The sequence below is a fragment of the Pleuronectes platessa genome, chromosome 5 (assembly GCF_947347685.1).
Source record: "Pleuronectes platessa chromosome 5, fPlePla1.1, whole genome shotgun sequence".
Lineage (NCBI taxonomy): Eukaryota > Metazoa > Chordata > Actinopteri > Pleuronectiformes > Pleuronectidae > Pleuronectes > Pleuronectes platessa.
In genome coordinates this window covers 22,416,879-22,434,924 of record NC_070630.1, presented here as the reverse complement: position 1 = coordinate 22,434,924, position 18,046 = coordinate 22,416,879, and the positions used below count along the sequence as shown (strand labels likewise).

The 18,046-nt window shown below is 41.6% G+C and overlaps 1 protein-coding gene across 1 annotated transcript in view; it reads left to right on the top strand.

Moving 5' to 3' along the window:
* Positions 1–18,046, top strand: part of LOC128440216 (endothelin-converting enzyme-like 1) — a 47,402-nt gene that overhangs the window by 17,523 nt on the left and 11,833 nt on the right. Inside the window, exons 7-11 of the mRNA XM_053422856.1 lie at positions 5,861–6,083; positions 11,768–11,866; positions 12,367–12,441; positions 16,148–16,251; positions 17,557–17,615. Coding sequence (XP_053278831.1) covers positions 5,861–6,083; positions 11,768–11,866; positions 12,367–12,441; positions 16,148–16,251; positions 17,557–17,615 — 560 coding nt within the window. The remainder of the gene's footprint in view (positions 1–5,860; positions 6,084–11,767; positions 11,867–12,366; positions 12,442–16,147; positions 16,252–17,556; positions 17,616–18,046) is intronic.

Sequence of the window (18,046 nt, the reverse complement as noted above, 5' to 3'; positions counted from 1 at the left end):
CCCAACTAATTAATTTGACAAAACATTATTTCAGTATTAGTAGGGATATTATATGCTATTGACTTCATAAATAGATGTCGCAACAGCAGAAATAGCATAAATATTAATCAAGATATACAGTATGGAGTCTACAGCCATGCTAGCGGCTCTGTGAGGCTCTACTTATCACTGTGCTTTGTTGAGCATGCTGATTCAGCATGCTAACACGCTCACTATGATAATGTTAACATGCTGATATTTATTCTGTATTCATGCAATGTTGGCAGAAGAGGAAAACACTCTCTATTCAGACTCAGGGGGTGATGCATTTGCATTGGCTTCTCCAACAGTTTGTTGACGTGTCTGTATAGTTACCCTCACCATCAGGGAAATATTTACTTTGACATGGACACTACTGATACTGACTTAAATTTGGTTTGTTTGGTTTTAATCAGTCATGATTGACAGCTGAGACTGACTCACAATTGGTCAAGCGTCCAACTGGTCTTCGATACCACGGCTCCATCCCCAGATCACTACTGTACAGACTGAGGCACACACACACACACTCGCACGGTTCCATTGTTTAGCCTCACATAGCTGGAGTCAAAGGTTGTGGCAGAGGTGTTGGCCCGTGGTGTCATTGTCCAGTAGAGCAGACGTAGAAGTGGTTTTGTTCTTCTCAATGCCATAAACGGACCAGAGGAAAACTCTTTTTTTACACAGTCATACTTTGCTGAACTTTTGTCACTCACCGACGCACAAACACACAAACACACACACACACACACACACACACACACACACACACACACACACACACACACAGATCAAGAGTGCATTGGAACAGACTTTCATATGAATGCAGACAGGGAGAGGAGTGGATTCTTGGTAAATTGGAGGAACAGTTTGAAGTTGAACTCTGAGGTGAAAAGGTGTCCGACAAGAACACAGACAGGTGCTTCATCTGACTGTTGTGTTTCATGACAACAGGATGGACGGTTAAATCTTAATAGATTCCCCCCCTGCTCTCCTTCTTTTGACACCTTGTATTTCTTTCCTCCTACCTCCTTTCCCGTGTAAATTCTTTTTCCATTTCCCTTCTCCATGGCTACAGATTGTCCCTTTTCTCCCCTAGTCTTCTTTACATCTTTCTTTTCATACTTTCTCTCACTCTGTATTTTCTCTGCCTATCTGTCTTACACCCATTTTCTCTACTTTTCTATTTTTCTTTATCCATCCATCCAAGCCTCATTCAAACTCCATCCTAATCCTTTCCCTTTACTACCAATCATGTTTCCCTCTAAGCATTAAGTCTTCTCTTCTCCTCTGTCTTCATTCTCTTAAACTTGGTTTGGGGTTGCTATTGACAACTCCATCTATCAATTGCACTCTCATTTTCTCCTCCTCTATCCATTTTTTCTCTCACTCTCTCCATCTTTTAGGCAACTTATTGACTATTCCTTTTATCCATTGTTATCTCTCTCCATCCTTACTATACTCTCAAATTGATGGCTTTCCCATCATACAAGGCTACTGACAAGAGAAGTCACACGTCTGTCTCTACATGCTCCATCCATCCATCTTTCTGTTTTTCTCTCTCTCTCCAGTGTCTGTGTGTGTGTGTGTGTGTGTGTGTGCATGTGCGTGTGCGTGCGCGTGCGCGCGTGAATGTGTGTGTGTCTGTGTGCAGTCCTCCTTGCATTGGGGTGACTGCAGCCAATCCCATTAGCCAGATGAGCAGGCCTCCAATGAAGGGGAAAGCACCAGCCTCTCGCCCACATACCCCCTCTCTCTACTCTCTTCTCTCTCTCCGTCTGCTCCCTCTGTTTCTCTGTCACTCTCGAGGGCTTGTGCATGGGTAGGTGGTGTGTATTATTTCTCCTGCCTGTTTGGAGTCAGCTTTGAAGACTAGCGGGGAGAGTCTCTCATTTCATGTGTGTTTGTTTAGAGGTGTTTTAAGCAATACAATCAAATTGAGTTCATGAGTAACCCACAGAAAAGATGGAGCACCAGCGGTGGGTTCACTCCCTGCTGGGTCCACCACTTTTAAAAAAGCACACTCGAGGTAGTTGTAAAGCCTTTGTTCACATGACGCTGTTCACCAAACGCTGGATTTCATGGTTAAGTAGCTTTCAGCAGTAGAGGTCTGATTCCCAGCTGGGCCTCCCAAGCTGAAAATACATGCAGTCCTGCTGCTATATGGTGCTTCGGATGTACATCTCATAATGGTTGCGCTTTTCTCTCTCTGTGTTTGTGTTTGTATTTTAAAACCTTTTTTTTTCTTTTCATGTCTCATTACTACACTTTCATCTTATTATTTTAAATGTAAAATTATTATATCTCTTCTGTCTGCATATCCAGAACTGAATATTGGACCAGAGGAGGTTCTACCCTCTCTATTACCTACAGGATCATTACCTGTGCTAATGTGTTGATGCAGTGCACATGGGCAGTATCTTTTTATCTCCCGATCCTCCACATTAAAAAAGATTCACCTAATTATCCCTCACTTAGTCCTCGAGTGATTAAACCTACTTCCTGATCTGTACAGGACTCTGGCAGACAGTCCCTCTGCTTTCATTTAGCTCAGCTGTCACTCCATGACTGTGCAAAGTACACACTAACACATGGCATGCAGGGAAGTGTCGTGTGATGTGACCCTGTAGGGGAGTTTCAAGGGGACTTATGATAAATTTATGTCATTTTACATATTTTGTGACTCATTCCAATCACCATCTAATGCAAAAGATGGGATGTTTAGAGGAAAGTTTGTTGCTATGAAGGATTGTTGAAAATGTCTTCCCTTGTCAAAACAGTAATACATATAAAAATTGCTTTACTAATTACCCATCATTTAGTTATATAGTATATCAATCAATCAATATCATTTTATTTGTATAGCCCATATTCACAAATCCCAATTTGTCTCATAAGGCTTAACAAGGTGTGACATGTCCTTAACCTTCAACAAGAATCAGGAAAAACTTGTTTTATTAATTGTGTCACTCAGCACAGCTTCATTAAAAGGGCTTCTAATGACTCCTGACATCTCTTGTATTCAACAATGGACTGTAAAAAGTAGGACAACATGACAGCTTCCCCTAAAAGTGACGCCAAACTATTTCCATCACCACCTGGTGCCTGGCTGCACAAAAGGTCATAAATGGAAATGTTAGTGGATTAGACGTGGACCAACTAAGAAGTCATACGTTTAATAATTTGATCTCCAAGATGGTTTCTGTCATTTAGGTTAGTTCTTATCACACTGATGTTTATTCAAGTGTTCATTTATACAGTGAGTTTGATTTTAATTAGTTATTTGATGGTATAGAAATTAGAGTGAAATGTCATGATTGACAACTGAGACTGACAGTTGGTAGAGCCCTTGTATTCCTAGGACCTCGCCAATGAAGCTCCAGCCCTAAATGCTAACGTGTAGACTTGTACTCGGGATATTGCAGCTTCATTTCTGGATAGTTGGAGCAAGTGGGGATACGTCATCCCTCTTTATATACAGTCAAACGCTATGTTTCAATTCAGGGCTGCGTCCCTCTGAGGATGCGGGCTCTTAGCCCACTAAGACCCCCCCCCCCCCCCCCCCCCCCCCCCCCCCGACGGCAGCATAGACAGCAAAGTTCAAACCGATATGAGGCGGGAGAGGTTGGACCAGGATTTACCTATTGGATCCTTCATCGCTTGGGAATGGAAGGTCACAAATGTTGGCTGCATTTGAAGTAGCTGTTGAAATGGAACTGTCTATTCGGACTGCTGTCCCTAAGTCATAAGATGCAGCTCCCGAATTGAGACACAGCTTATGAATTCAACACAACCTCAAATTCTGAGCAAACACCTGCTGATTTTTAATATAAACATAATCTCTCTCTAACTCTCACACACACACACACACACACACATATTTTTAGCCCCCACACCAGCCTGAGACATCTCTGTCCGGTCTCTCCCCCTGAACACTTGAGGGCAAAATTGACATCAACCATCCATCAAACAATGCATCACTGCCAAAACCTGGTAATTAGAGGTTGGTACTACAATAGGAAGTCAAACTGCTACAGCCTGACCTTAGCTGTAAATTTGTCAGGTGATGAAAATATATTTCTTATTAACATTTTGATTTCTAGTGTTTCACTAACAGTCTGATATACAAGTAATTTAACAAGTCAGAATACGTGCATCGTTTTCAGATCGCCTTAGCATCAGTCTCATCAGTGTTCTGACTCAGTGTAACAGTGATTTGAGGGCTGGATTTAAAATGGTGTCTACGACTTGTTATGGATGTAACAGCATCACATTACTTTTGTATTTTAATGTTCACCATTTACATAAGAACATAAAAGCGTTTTGCTGTCAGGAATGAATAAACATATGTTGTTTCAAGTGTTTGCAATGACCGTTGTCCTGCTTCCTAGTTAAGACTGCCGCATTTAATCGGCTGCTACACTCAAACCGTGCAGCCATGAAAAGAAAGCAAACCACGGGTGCAAATTTAATTAGCGCTGTGTGTTTGTTTTTTAGAAAGCACACAGCTCATTGTGGATTATCCCCCTTTGCTCTGAGAGATTACTGTCATCGCTTTTCTTCATAGATGCCTCGAGTAAAACCTCGCTCCTCTCCCCAACGCTCCCACACACCAGGAGGAGAACTGCAGGTTTTACCATTTCCATATAGATGACTTCCATACGTGTATCTTCTCTTTTGAGGCAAACACATAATCTGCCGCACACAGGTGATGTCAAAGTTACACCGAGCAGCTAATCGCGCGAGGCAGCCACACATGTAACACATGTTGATTAGCTGATGGTGGCTGATGATCAAGGACACCACCTGAGGCTCTCGTTCATTTGTTCGCCCTCCCCTCACTCCACCTCCTGCTTTCCTTTCACTTTTCCCGTCAATTAAATTCACTTCACAAGTGCTTTGTTGGCGGGGACCTCAGGGTGCTGTCGCCGAGGCGCTTTTGATTTAATATCTGGTGTTGCATCAAAAAAAAGGAAAAACAGTGGAAAACAACAACAGGCCTCGAGGTTCGCATGGCGATCTCCGAGTAGGGGTGATGGAGGGGGGCATTTGTCTCCGCAGGGCAGATGAGATGTGTGCACCCAGTGGGGGCATGAGGACACAGCAGCTCTCTCTAACTCTGTCATCTGGGGGAGTTCGGGGAGACACAGCTTGAATACATTAATGAAGGATCCATTCTCTCGCCTCCCACTCGACAATTTCCTCGCCCCTCAGATGCCCCTCTGCTGAGTGTCACTCTGGATTTGAGAGAGCTGTGCTTTAACGGTTAGACCCTCTTGACTCCTCACCGCTCGCTCTCGATCACTGTCCCCCTCTTGTTTTCCCTCTAACTTTCCTGGCTTGGAGGGCAAATGTAAAAACAGGAACTGGGCCATGAGGAAGATTACAGTTTGACACCGCAGACGTCCCTTTACAAAGACTCAAGTCTGTCCATACTCCTATAGACGTATATTAAAGAAGAAGAGTGCATATCTCCCCCAAAGCCCAACAGTCCCTATAACATCAATCAAACAGCACCAAATTTGACGCTCGATATCAGTCCTTTACTGTGTCTGATGTTTTTCATCAAGATCCCTGAATCATTCCTGGGCAAATTGGTGAAAATTAAAAAAAAAGTTCTTTCAAACAATGTTCGGAATGAATCTGCTCCTTTCTCTGGATCCCCATACAAAATGTATGAATTCATCCTTGGCCCATGTTCCATGCCTCCACTATTCATCCACAAACATCTGTTTCTCAAAAGGTGTGTGCAGAGCTGTTACCGTGTTTCAATGGTAAATTAAATCCAAACCAAATCAATGAAAATGTAACTGACCCTTCCTTGTCATGTCATCTTTCTTAGGGTTCTCCATAACTACATGCTGTGGCGCATTGTGGTAGCGCTGAGCGAACACCTGTCCACCGCCTTCCGCAGCATCATCCACGAGTTCTCTCGGGAGATTGACGGCACAGAGCAGCAGCTGGAGCTGGGCCGGCTCTGCCTCACCCAGGCCAACAAACACTTTGGCATGGCTCTGGGAGCCCTGTTCGTCCACCAGCACTTCTCCTCTCACAGCAAGGCTAAGGTATGGATGGATGGATGTTTGGACCAAAGATGGATTGCTTGATTGTGATGGTTTCCATTTGGTCCAAAATGTGTTCATTTTCACTTGATGATTTAGACATACAGAGAGTAATCAATCAAGCACAACAAAAAATACTTTAAATTTTTTTATTCAGCTTTGTTCCGCTTGGTTTTATTTGACTGTCCGGACAGTGAAAGCATTATTTCCTCATATTAATTGACAGTTTTGTAGTGCACTGGTTTTGAATTTTATCTGAAACTTCAAAACCAGTGCACTACAAAACTGACTTTATAATAGTTGCGTACCATATGCATTTAATACGTAATATGAAAGTGAGATAGCATAAATGTTCTCTATCATTCCTCTCCCTGTGAATTGTCTATCTACCTGCAGTACATGTGCATGGTTGGTTGGTGCCCAGAGAGAACAACACAAATGTCATAAAATTCCATCTGGAAATAAGTAAACCAAAACTAACACATTTAGTCTGAAAGCTAATACAAGGAAGCTGCCCAAATCCAACCCTGTACTTAGTCACACTCTGGAAAGCAGTGCTTTAATTGCATGTGACTCCATTCGCTCAAATGATGCAAATAAATTGGCTTCCTGGGGATGTGGCCTTACTTCGGGAAGTTGTATCGGGGGAGATAATTCAGACGTTTCAGATTTTTAAGACACAGTTTGGAGATTGAACCCTGTGTCAAGCTGCAACTGTATCATTTTTTTTAATGAATGTTTCACCAGCAATACTTAAACTATGATGTGTGCATAAATGAGCAATTTGTCTGCAGTCCTAATGGTTCCAAAAAAAATACTTGGAGAGGAATTTCACTAATGTCAAACTACGCAATGTTCAAAGGCAGCAAGAGGAAAACCCACATAACTGACCTGGAATTCAATTTTTGTGAATTCACTTATAGCTGAAATATAACAATATTTTACGGTAGTTTCATCAAATCTTACACTAAGGGTTGTGACGGTTTTTCCATATTTTTCTTTTCTCTGGCTCCACAGGCATGATGTGTGTGTGTGGGGGGGGGGGGGGGGGGGGGTTCCCATGGTCGGTTTTGACATGTCTAGATTTCTTTGAAGGATTTAATTTTGATTAATCACAGCCATCTCCTTAGTGTCTGTACCTCTCACCAACTGCTTCTTTTTGTTTCTGATTTCCTCTACGCTGAGGTCAGTCTTTTCTAATCCCTACTTCTGCCATTTGGTCGCCTTCTCTTACACCTTAATCCTCCCCTATATGTATTCTTATCTAGTCTGGTGTCAATTCTAGGACATGGGGATGTGGGTCCCAATGGGATTTCTGACCTCTGTAACCCCAGACTCTTTCTCTAAGCCCTCCATCATCGCCTTACCACCTCCTCCTCCTTCGTCTTATACTCTGACTGTCCACCCGTGCACGCTCTCTTGCTTTGAGCTGCCTTTTCTTCTCCTCTTGCAAACTTTCAAATCTCTGCAAAAAAGTTTAGGACTTTTAAAGCAAGTTGGACACAAGTGGATGAGTCCACTAATTACTTTCTATGTACTGTACCTTAATTGAAAGTTTGCAAGCTCCCAATGTTCTATATGAGATTCTAATGAGATACAAAGTGTAAATTTCAAAGACGCTTCAAGCCAGTGGCTTCTGTCTGATGAAGAAAAGAATGGAAGAGAGGTTTACAGGATAGAAAGTCTCACACTTTCTGCACTTTCTGGTGTTGTCCCTGTCCTTATCGATCATTTTACATTGCTCACAGACATGGGTGTGTACATTGCTGGCATGTCCACACAGGTTGGAAACCTCATTATCAACACCAGAGGTACCAGACCTGAGGCCAGTGGCGATGTGTGTAGCCTTGACTGACTCACTGATGCTTCTTGCCTCAGCATGACCTGGAATTAATGAGCGTCAGGAGCTGAGAGGCTGACAGGAGACAGAGTGGGAAAGACAAGCTTTGCTGTTACTCTGAATCGCCAATTTGGAGATATTGTCGAGGGACACAACATGTCCCGGTGCCATTCAGGAGTAGCATTTCTGCTTACGGTGGGTTTTAGAAAGCAGCAGTAGAATTCCTTTAAAGGTTATTTGAAGTTTGGACAGAATAAGTTCTTTGTTCCTATCACGAGAAAAAAAAAAAAAGAAGTTATTTAATAATTGAATTAAGTTTAGCGCCAAAGCATTTGAAATTCCTTCAGACGCATTATCTGTATGTGGCATCTAGAATATGGTTAAGATAAGATAGAGAATCTGAAACACCTGTTGTCATGGATTCTGACAGGACATGAACTCTGCTTTTCAACACAAAAGTCGGATATTAACAACCATCCAACACATCAACGCTTACACCCTTACATTGTGCCATGCGAAATAAAGGTTTGATGTGAATCATGTGGAATTATACAATGTTCACATGAATACCAGGGACAAAAACAAATACCCCACAGAATCATTTTGGATAGACCTAAGCAACTACTGGTTATTTAAAGGGCTACTCCATCAGCTTTACACATCAAGCCTGTTTGTGTCTTGAGAGGCAGCTGTGCTTTACGATAAACTTCCACGACTGACGTGACTTGAGTCAATATACGCTCTGTCTGGAGATAACGTTTAAGAGGTATCAAATCTGGAGGTGTGGACGTGGAACGAAGTTAGTTTATCAGACCTCTGGAGTCTGTTCTGTCTCTCTGCTTGAGACTAGTGGCTCCATACAACATTAGCTGCTACAAGCATAACCCACTGACACACACACACCGACACACCAATCTTCAACCAAACTGCCTCTAATCCATTGGCAGGTTTTGAATAGAAAATATCCTATCGATCTTTATCCTTAAAAAGTATATATTTACGGTAAGTCTGTCAATGTTATAGGCGGTGATGGAGTAAGTACTCCACAAAAGTAACACGCTAACTTTTCCACTTGAGTAAAAGTAATGTACTATCAGTATTTAAAGTAAAATGACTTGCTGAGTCTATTGCCTAATGCAACAGTCTACTATGTCATTGTAACTGAGTCTTCACAAGTGAGCAGGGTTTAATGTTACTTGCTCACTCTGATTGGTTCAGTCGACCAATTCCCCTCTCGTTATGTATTATTAAAAAAAATATTGAAAACAACATGAACATGTTAGACATTGCAGTTGAAATGCGGTTGTGTAGAAAGTAAATATATTTGCTGATACAGTTTATGTTGTGAAGTAATTAAAAAGACCAGGGAAATAAATCGACTGTGTTAAGAACAAATACATGAAAAACTACTTAAGAACAATAACAAAGTAAATGTACTTTGTTACATCCTACCACTGTTTATATGGGTGCACTGCTTAATCCACATACTCTTTTAAATGTAACTTAGAGATGACTAAAAATCCTTTTATGGCACTGTATTGAATATATACTGGAATTTTGACAGATATGAGACAATATCACCAAGCACGATTTAATTGAAGGTGGTTCATTTACATTGTGACTGGTACTCCACACGACAGATTGGAATTAGCATCACACACAACTGACTTCAAGAGGCCACAGCTCTTGAAGTCAGTTTAACTTTGGGGAGAGCCCAGGCCAAAACAACAAACAAAATAACCCCATTTAGAAACAACACCACACCTCTGAATGAACCACAAAAACTGTTATATTACTAAACTTCCTAACAACCAAAACAGGAGAAAAATGGGTGAGTCCAAAAATAGCAGCTCTACACTTCAAAGCTTTTGCCAAGATTTACAAAGGACGAATGAAATTAAAACTGAAAGTAGAACAGACTGAAAAATGAAACAATACAAAAGTAACTCTAACTTGATGCTAAAGCACCAGGTTATCAGAGAGCCGCAGGTTAAGTTTGGTCTAACACAGCTCTTCACACACTTACATGGAGAGAAGTGCAGCGCCTCAGGTCTGGACCGATCAGGAGCAAGGATCCAGAGCTAACTCACTACGGGAGAATTTCAAACTTTGAAATAAAAAATCTCATCTTTTTGTTGAGTGAGTAGGACGAGGACAAGATAATCATCACTGAATGATAATGAATCCTCATTTTTTCTGTGGAATGAGCTGTACCAAATCTTCTAAAACTTTTTAATGAAAAAGTTTTGCAAGTTTTGCAAATTCGCATCAGTGCCAGTAAGAAGAATTTTGAAATGTGGAATATTCAAAGGCAAGTCACATTTCTTGTTTATTTTTCACACCCCTGTTGTGTAAAGGCCTGAGTTAATCATGTCTTACAATATGCAGTGGTTATCATGCTACATGCAGACATTTGCAGCCTGCATGCTTTGCGGACTGAAAATCCTAGTTGACCCATTTCCGTTACTCTTACTTTTGTTGGTGCTCAGCTGGAAAACAGCACAGTCTCATGCTATTTTAACTTTTTATTCAATCAAATCCACTGATGGCGGAAAACTTTGACTTGGGGTTTGTGGCCCGTGTCAGCTGGACATAGGATCAGTGGTAACTAGACTGGAATTAGCATTACACACAACGAATACTTCAAGAACTGCAGCTTAATGGGACGACAAAGGTGGAGCAAACTCAGCATTGTAACTCTCTGATTTATCATAAATTCAGATGAATCTTTTTATGGTAGATGGACTATATTTCCAAAGCACTTTTCCACTATAATCTACCAATCTTTTCTTTCTACCTCAATATTTTTCTTTTCTTTTATTCTATTGTATTGTATTTTATTGTATTCAAATATACCGGCTGCTATGACGATTTAATTTCCTTTCGGGGATGAATAAAGTAATCTATCTATCTATCTATCTATCTATCTATCTATCAAAGCACTTAACACAACACCTTTATACACATTTTACACTTTTTCTCTAACACACAGCAATTCACACAATGTCTGAGCGGATGTCAGGGCCACTTTGGGGCTCAGCATCTTGCCAAAGGAAACTTTGTAATGCAGACTGGAGGTGCTGGGGATTGAACCATCGCACATGGTGGACGACCCACTCTACCTCCTAAGTCTTATTAACCAGTCATATTAGCACAAGCAATGGAACACAGAAAAGCACTCTTGGCAAGTGATCACCACTACCACCTGCTCCCAGCAAGAATCCACAATTGGAGGCAAAGGAAACTTGCATAAAGCACATTTAAAATATTTAGGAGAAATATAATAGGTTTTCATTTTTTCCCTTCGTCTAGTTTGTCTATAGTTTATTTGTGTATGTAAAAGTTCTGGAAATAAAATAAATAAATAAAATATAAGTTAAATCAGTGGAAAGGGGAGCTCATCCATCCAGAAAACATTGCTCCTTGAAGAGAGTGAAATGTCTAGTCAGTAGTCTGCATCATTCAGTTACCTCCATTATCGCCGCCCCATATTTGCATGCCTAGGACACACAAATAGGAGTAGAACGTGCCTGTGACGCCGATAATTGAAATCCTCTGTATACAAAGGCTGCCTCATTGTTGGGCCCGGTAGGCATCCTTAGAGCCTTTAAAACTTTATTAATTAATAACACAAATGAACCTGAATAAGAGCATAATACGTCTCCTTTCAGATTCAAACACTGAACGGGGCACCAAGGTTTGTGTTGAAAAAATAACAAGATTTCTCTTGTGAAACATTCCATACTGTTGTAACATTGGCAGAACATGTGTTTATGAAGATCCACGTAAGTTGTATTAGTTTTAAGGATCTTGACACTTCTTCCAATATGATGTGATCTCCCTCCAGGTACAGGAGTTGGTGGAGGACATCAAACACTCCCTGGACCTCCGTCTGCAAGGGCTGGACTGGATGGATGAGGCCACCAAGGAGGCTGCCAGAGCAAAGGTTCGGAACCTCAGTCAGCTTCTGCATCGCAGACACAGCTCCCTGCCAGATCCGATTAGTATTTGAAAAGGATTTAATTATTTCTTTGCAGTTCTTTTCTTTCCAGGGCTTTGATTGATTGCTTGGTTTAGATGGAAGTGTGTGATAGAATACATCAAGGGCTTGACATTGAGAAGTGGGGATCTCCTAATCCGGATCTCTCTGTGGTGCTGGTTTAGGGTCTGCACGGCAAGATATCCCTTCTAATACTTTTACAATCTGTAGTTATAATCCTTTTAGAGGGCCATGCTGAATATAAAGAGCTTCCCTGTAATCCTATTACTTTGGGTTTGCTTGATTAGTGTGTGTGTGTGTGGAAGGATGGTTGTGTACCTTGGTCCCTAAGCGAGTGTGTATGAGTGGTCGTTAGTTATTGCAAATGGATGTTACGTGATTTCGGACCAGCTCTTCCTCCTCCACTTCTCTATCTCCTTATCATCCTCTCTTCCTCCCCCTCGCAGCTGAAGCACATGATGGTGATGACAGGGTACCCAGACTTCCTGCTCAAACCTGAGCTCATAGATCAGGAATATGGGGTGAGTCACAAACTGTCCAGCCATCATCACCATACACAAGTACCCACCCTCACTGTTAATCCCATTTCCCAGCAGCCCCTCCCCCTCTCCAGAATCACTTTCCAGCAGCCATTATAGTGCCGCCTGGGTGATTGTATTCAGATCGAGCAAAAATACATCATGCACAGAAGTATATAAACCCGCACTGATGAGAGTGTAAATCACATGATTATATATGTAGATCTATCGAGGTAGCACATGTAAAACCTGGGAGCAGCTCAGCAATCTGTAGTGTGCAATCAGTATTGTGATGATGGAGAGCCTGCGGGAACAGCCGCAAAAATAAAAGATAAGTATATACTTTACATCTGTGGACAACTGGGATGAGGATTTGCTTAATTGTGGGTGGAGAGAATGAAAGCGTGAACCCAAGAGCTCTAAACCAATCAAGTTCATCATGAAGGCTGTGCCGATAGAGGGGAGGTGATTCAAACATGAAACTGCAACTATATACTCTTAATATTAAATTTGCAGTGAAACTGGTTAACATCAGTGGTGGATAGTGATGAAGTACATTTACCCAAATGTAGTTTTGAAGTACTTGAGTGAAGGGAACAAGTCATACAAAAACACTAGCTAAGAGCATACATGGATAACTCAGTATTTATACAGGTTATTGGGTCAGTCTCCAAATTGTTACCCCATGTGCCAGCATAGCCATGAAGCAGAATTACACCAAACCTGGAGATAATATTAAATGGGAGGGTATCTCTAGATGATTGACTTGTGGAAGTAATAGGACAAAGGTCAAGGTAAGAAAAGTATCATCTGAAAAGAATTTACCAAAGAAATCATAAAAAGACAATATCAAACAATTCTTCCAAAAATGATGATGGATGGATCATATATTGTCATATTCAAAGTGACGTTATAGTCATCATATCTGTCACGTTTATTTCAAAACTGAGGTATCACTGCATCCTAGAGGACCTTAGACACACACTGAAGCTTATATAGATCGAAAAATCTTCTTAGATTATGATGTAGGAGTGAAGTCTTCATGACTGTAGGAGCCATTTTTTATGTTGTGTAGGTATTTACTTTTCCACAAGGGTGCAGTATTGTTTCTGTTCCTTTCTTTTACCCCAGAATCTGCCCCAGCTGTTAGAGATCAGGAGAGCTGATTAGTTTGAGTTGAGTGGTGGTGGGAGAGACACAGTTTTTACACGACAGCCAGAGAATCAATAGAAGCTTTTTGTTTGTCAACTTGCCTTATTCTTTTTGTTGAAATAAACGGGAACCTCACCCAAAGACATCATAACCTTCGCAACCTTTCTTTTTTATTCACTCTGGAATCGAGTTAAGAACCATCCCAAACCACCATCAGGTGACAAGTTTTGTTTTTTGAATAGTCACCACAATGACATAAGCAGAAAATGACATCATGTGTATCAATGTTAATACTGCTGCATTACCTTTCAGGCATTATGCTTAGAGAAAGGGTCGACACCTTATGGGATGAACTAACCATTTATAATCATATGGTATAAATGGTATTATTACAACATAGAAAAGTTAGCATGGCCTGAATGGGCTATTTGCAGTGTACATGCAGGGTATCCTTCACCATTCTGATGCTTTTCATTGTATTTTGTAAACTAGATAACTGCTCCCAGATCAACATAGTGACCAAATGAATAACTAGTCTTGGTACCTTTTCCATCAGTACATAGGGTTTTCCTACAAAATGAGTTGTCTGCTGGGTTGCATGAACAGTGGAGTCTGGAATCGAGTCAAATTCCTCAGTCTGAAATATAGTTTCAGTCCGCTAGGCCAAACCATTCCTTTAATAACAACTTTATTTATAAGTAAGCTGTTGCCCTGCCAGTGTTTCTGGTTTTATGTTAACCCCTTGTAGACGGATGTCGCAAATTTGCCTCAGACCCCATTCCGGTCTTAATGCCGCCGAGGTGACGATTGTGCCTGATGGTGCAAATACTACACTTAATTTAGCATCTGTATGACAGGCCAAAAACACCAACAATATTTTTGTTATATAATTGGAAATTAATTCAGGCAGTAAGGGGTTAAAAGTGCAGACTTGACGTAGGGAGGCGGTTGTGGACATTCTGTCAGAGACTCTGGTCGGTCCCCATGCTGACACAATCACAGCAGTGAGTGTTTATGTGTGTATTTTCTTCTCAAACACTCGGAGGCAGTTCTTGCCCCATGAGCCTAAACAAGCAAAAAAAACAAATACAAGAGAGAGATTATGTGTTTACTGTCAGTTTAAAGGATGGAGATGCTTCCAAAGCAAGTAACATTAAATTCCTCTGGCATATGAACAAAAATGGTCCTCAATCTGTGTACTGTACATGACTGGAAGTACATTTGAACGTTAGGCACCAGCATCAGAACAGGGGGAATTAAATCATGAATAAATTCTGCCACATTCACCGCAGATTATCTCTGTTTAGAGCTGATTAGCTGCTGACTTAAAGGTTCAGCCCGCATTATCCAAAATCATCCAATTAAACAAATATGTTTACTGCCTTTCTTACCAAGACTTAAATTAAAAGATTGACTCTCATGTCCATCTACATATAAGTCCACAAATCTCTGTCCGTGTATGTATGTGGAATGCATAACTCAAGAACCGTTAATCCTATCTGTTTCACACTTCCCACATGTATTGTTTATGGCTCTAGAGGGTGCATTGTTGAATTTGGTGCAATTTGAACACATGTTATGTTCAATATGAATGAAGGTTGAATAAAAAGGCAAACAGTGCAGTCAGTGTGACTTAGAGTTTGTTTACCGTATGAGATTGAAACAGACATTCACGGCTGCTGATCCTGTGGCAGCAAAATTCATAGAATCACTTTATCAATAGTCTTCAAAGTAAATGCACAGGTTTGTGTTGTTTCAGCAATGCTTTATATCGAGCAGAACTTTTATTTAATAAAATTTGTGAACCTGGGTCTGAAGATTATGCACAGTTTGGTTAATCATTTAAACTTATATATAAACCCCAAAAGTGAACAGTAATGAAGCTAATTCTGTTTCATTTCATGAAAAATATTGATTTTAAAATCTGAGCAAAAAACTGAATCCAGCTAATCATAACTCACCTTTACAGTTTCAGAAAGCTGCAACCAGCATAACCACAGGCCAAACAAACAGGCCATTCAAACAGCATGTTTTACAACAGGCACGGAACTAGACAGTCAAATGTGAAAACTAGAGCCGGAAACCAGTTTGATTAATTTAGCCCTGAAGACAAGAAACAAGCAGAAACAGCAAACCTGTCTCTATCCAGTGGTAATAAAACCCCTCGGAAACCAGTACCATCCTGAACTCTGGATTGTTTCAAAAAGTGTGAAAGACAAAATATTCTTGCACATGACAAAGCAAATAGTTGAATTTATATTTTTGTTTTATACGGATTAAACAATTGAAGTATAATTTGTTAAATTGCCCTCTTGAGAGCTCAAGAGGGCAATTTCTCACTATCGATCAAAGCCAGGCTCGCTGTTTCCCCCACTTCGAGAGAACTGTAAAGAGTGTGGTAGCTTCATCAGACACATGAGAGTGGTGTCAAACTTAACAGCTACTGGAACTATCTGACAAAAAGCGACGAACAGTGCACTTCCCAAAATGTCTATCGATTCCTGTACTGCATACACTGAAGGTCTTCACACTGACCTCGTGTCTGTGGTTTTTGCAGTTTGTCGTGGATGAGAAGACCTACTTCAAGAACATCCTCAACAGCATCAAGTTCAACATCAAGCTGTCGGTCAAGAAGATCCACGAAGAGGTGGACAAGAACGCGTGAGTCCTCTCCCCGCGTTACACAAGTGACACTAGGCAGCCGTCCCCGCTCACTGACACGCAGGGGGAGAGCAATTAAAGACGGTTAATATATCTGAAATGTATTCCGAGCTCACGCAGCTGAGGCTCACACCGGACGCTGCTGCAGCTACGCCGCTGTGAGTGGGTCTCGCTAATATGTCTGACATGCCGAACATGTGTCCCTGTGAATCCCTTTGTAGTTTGACACATTTGTTGATGTGCCTCTAAATTAAACCAACAGATACCATATTGACACACAGCAGGAGAAAATCCATTTGATTTACTTATCTAGTGCAGCCAGGCAGCAGAAAAGTGCTCTGGGACATGCGGCTCTCTTTTTTAAAATAGAGCCCTGTAACGGTTGGATTGAGTGCCTCTCCGCCACGACAACACAATAAAGTCACATTAGTATTCCAAGGTGCTCAGAACAACTGTATCATTAGCCCACACTCAGTGCCCTGAAGAGTTAAACCACATACTCCCTCTAAATCACCAAAAAGTGAACCCTTCATCAGTCACTCTGTCCTGTCGCAGGGAAAAAAATAAAGTATCACTCCTCCTCCTCTTCCCTGTGTTTGTCTCCTCTCCATCTCTCTGCAGTCCACACGCAGTCATCACTCTTTCGCTCCCAGAACAAGGGCATCTCACACTTTCAGAGTTAGTCATTTGGGGGATTTTATGCCAATCGATTAGTCTGGTTTTAAGTGGATTACCATAAAGGAACTGTCCGCAGTTTCCTATGCAGGGAGGGAGGAACTCTGGCCGTGGGACCGCACACACTGAGCGCTTCTCACCAGGGAGTTTAGACAGAGAGAGACAGAGGTGTTTGGGATTCTGTTCAGGATCAGGGGTGTGTTTTCAAGTCGGTAGATTGGTGTGTACGTGTGTTGTACTTGTACTTATATATTTCTGAAAACTATTTTGACCAATTGACCTTACGGAGTGAGGACATTTTGGCTGTTTCTCACTTTTTCGAAAGGCTTGTTCGAGTGTTAAGTCTTGGCTTTAGGGTTAGGGTTACAATTAGGTTGAGGTCAGGGTTATTTAGTTGTGATAGTTAAGGTTAGGGTAAGGATCTGGCAAATGCATTATGCCAATGAGTGTCCTGTTCATCTCAAGACTGGATGACCTGATCTGCCCCCGAGCTCTGTCCAACAGGCAACATGTGAGAGGCCGTGCACTCCCGATATCTGTGTGTGTGTGTATGTGTGTGTGTCTGTGTGTGTCTGTGTGTGTGATCCCATTTGTAATCCTCTGTTTGTTTGACACTGTTTCTCTCCGCAGGTGGCTTCTCCCTCCCCAGGCCCTTAATGCCTACTACCTCCCTAACAAGAATCAAATGGGTCAGTGCAAGTCTTCATTACACATACTGATATTTGTGTTCTCCCTGCCATCTGTCTACGCACACACACTCACACACAAACACACTTTCCCCTATTGCCATTCTGCACCATGACATGGACCTCGCATTAGTTACACACAATTACTCCATGTTGCCGCCTGTTTTCTGCAAGTCAAACACGACGGCTGCTTAGAGAGAACAGCGTCCACTCCCTCATATCATATTCCCGGTCATCACTCACTTTCTACTTCGATCTCCACCTCACATACTTAATACCCCCCTGGAGGAAAAACAAGCCGTGACACTTTCCCGACTTTTAACAAATCTAGGCTCGCTATGTCACCCCTCCCTCGCTGCTCGCCTCATCTTCTCCCAGGCTTCCCCCGCTGTCTGTGTCAGCCTGCCTGCTGGATTAAATCTCTCACCGAAAAA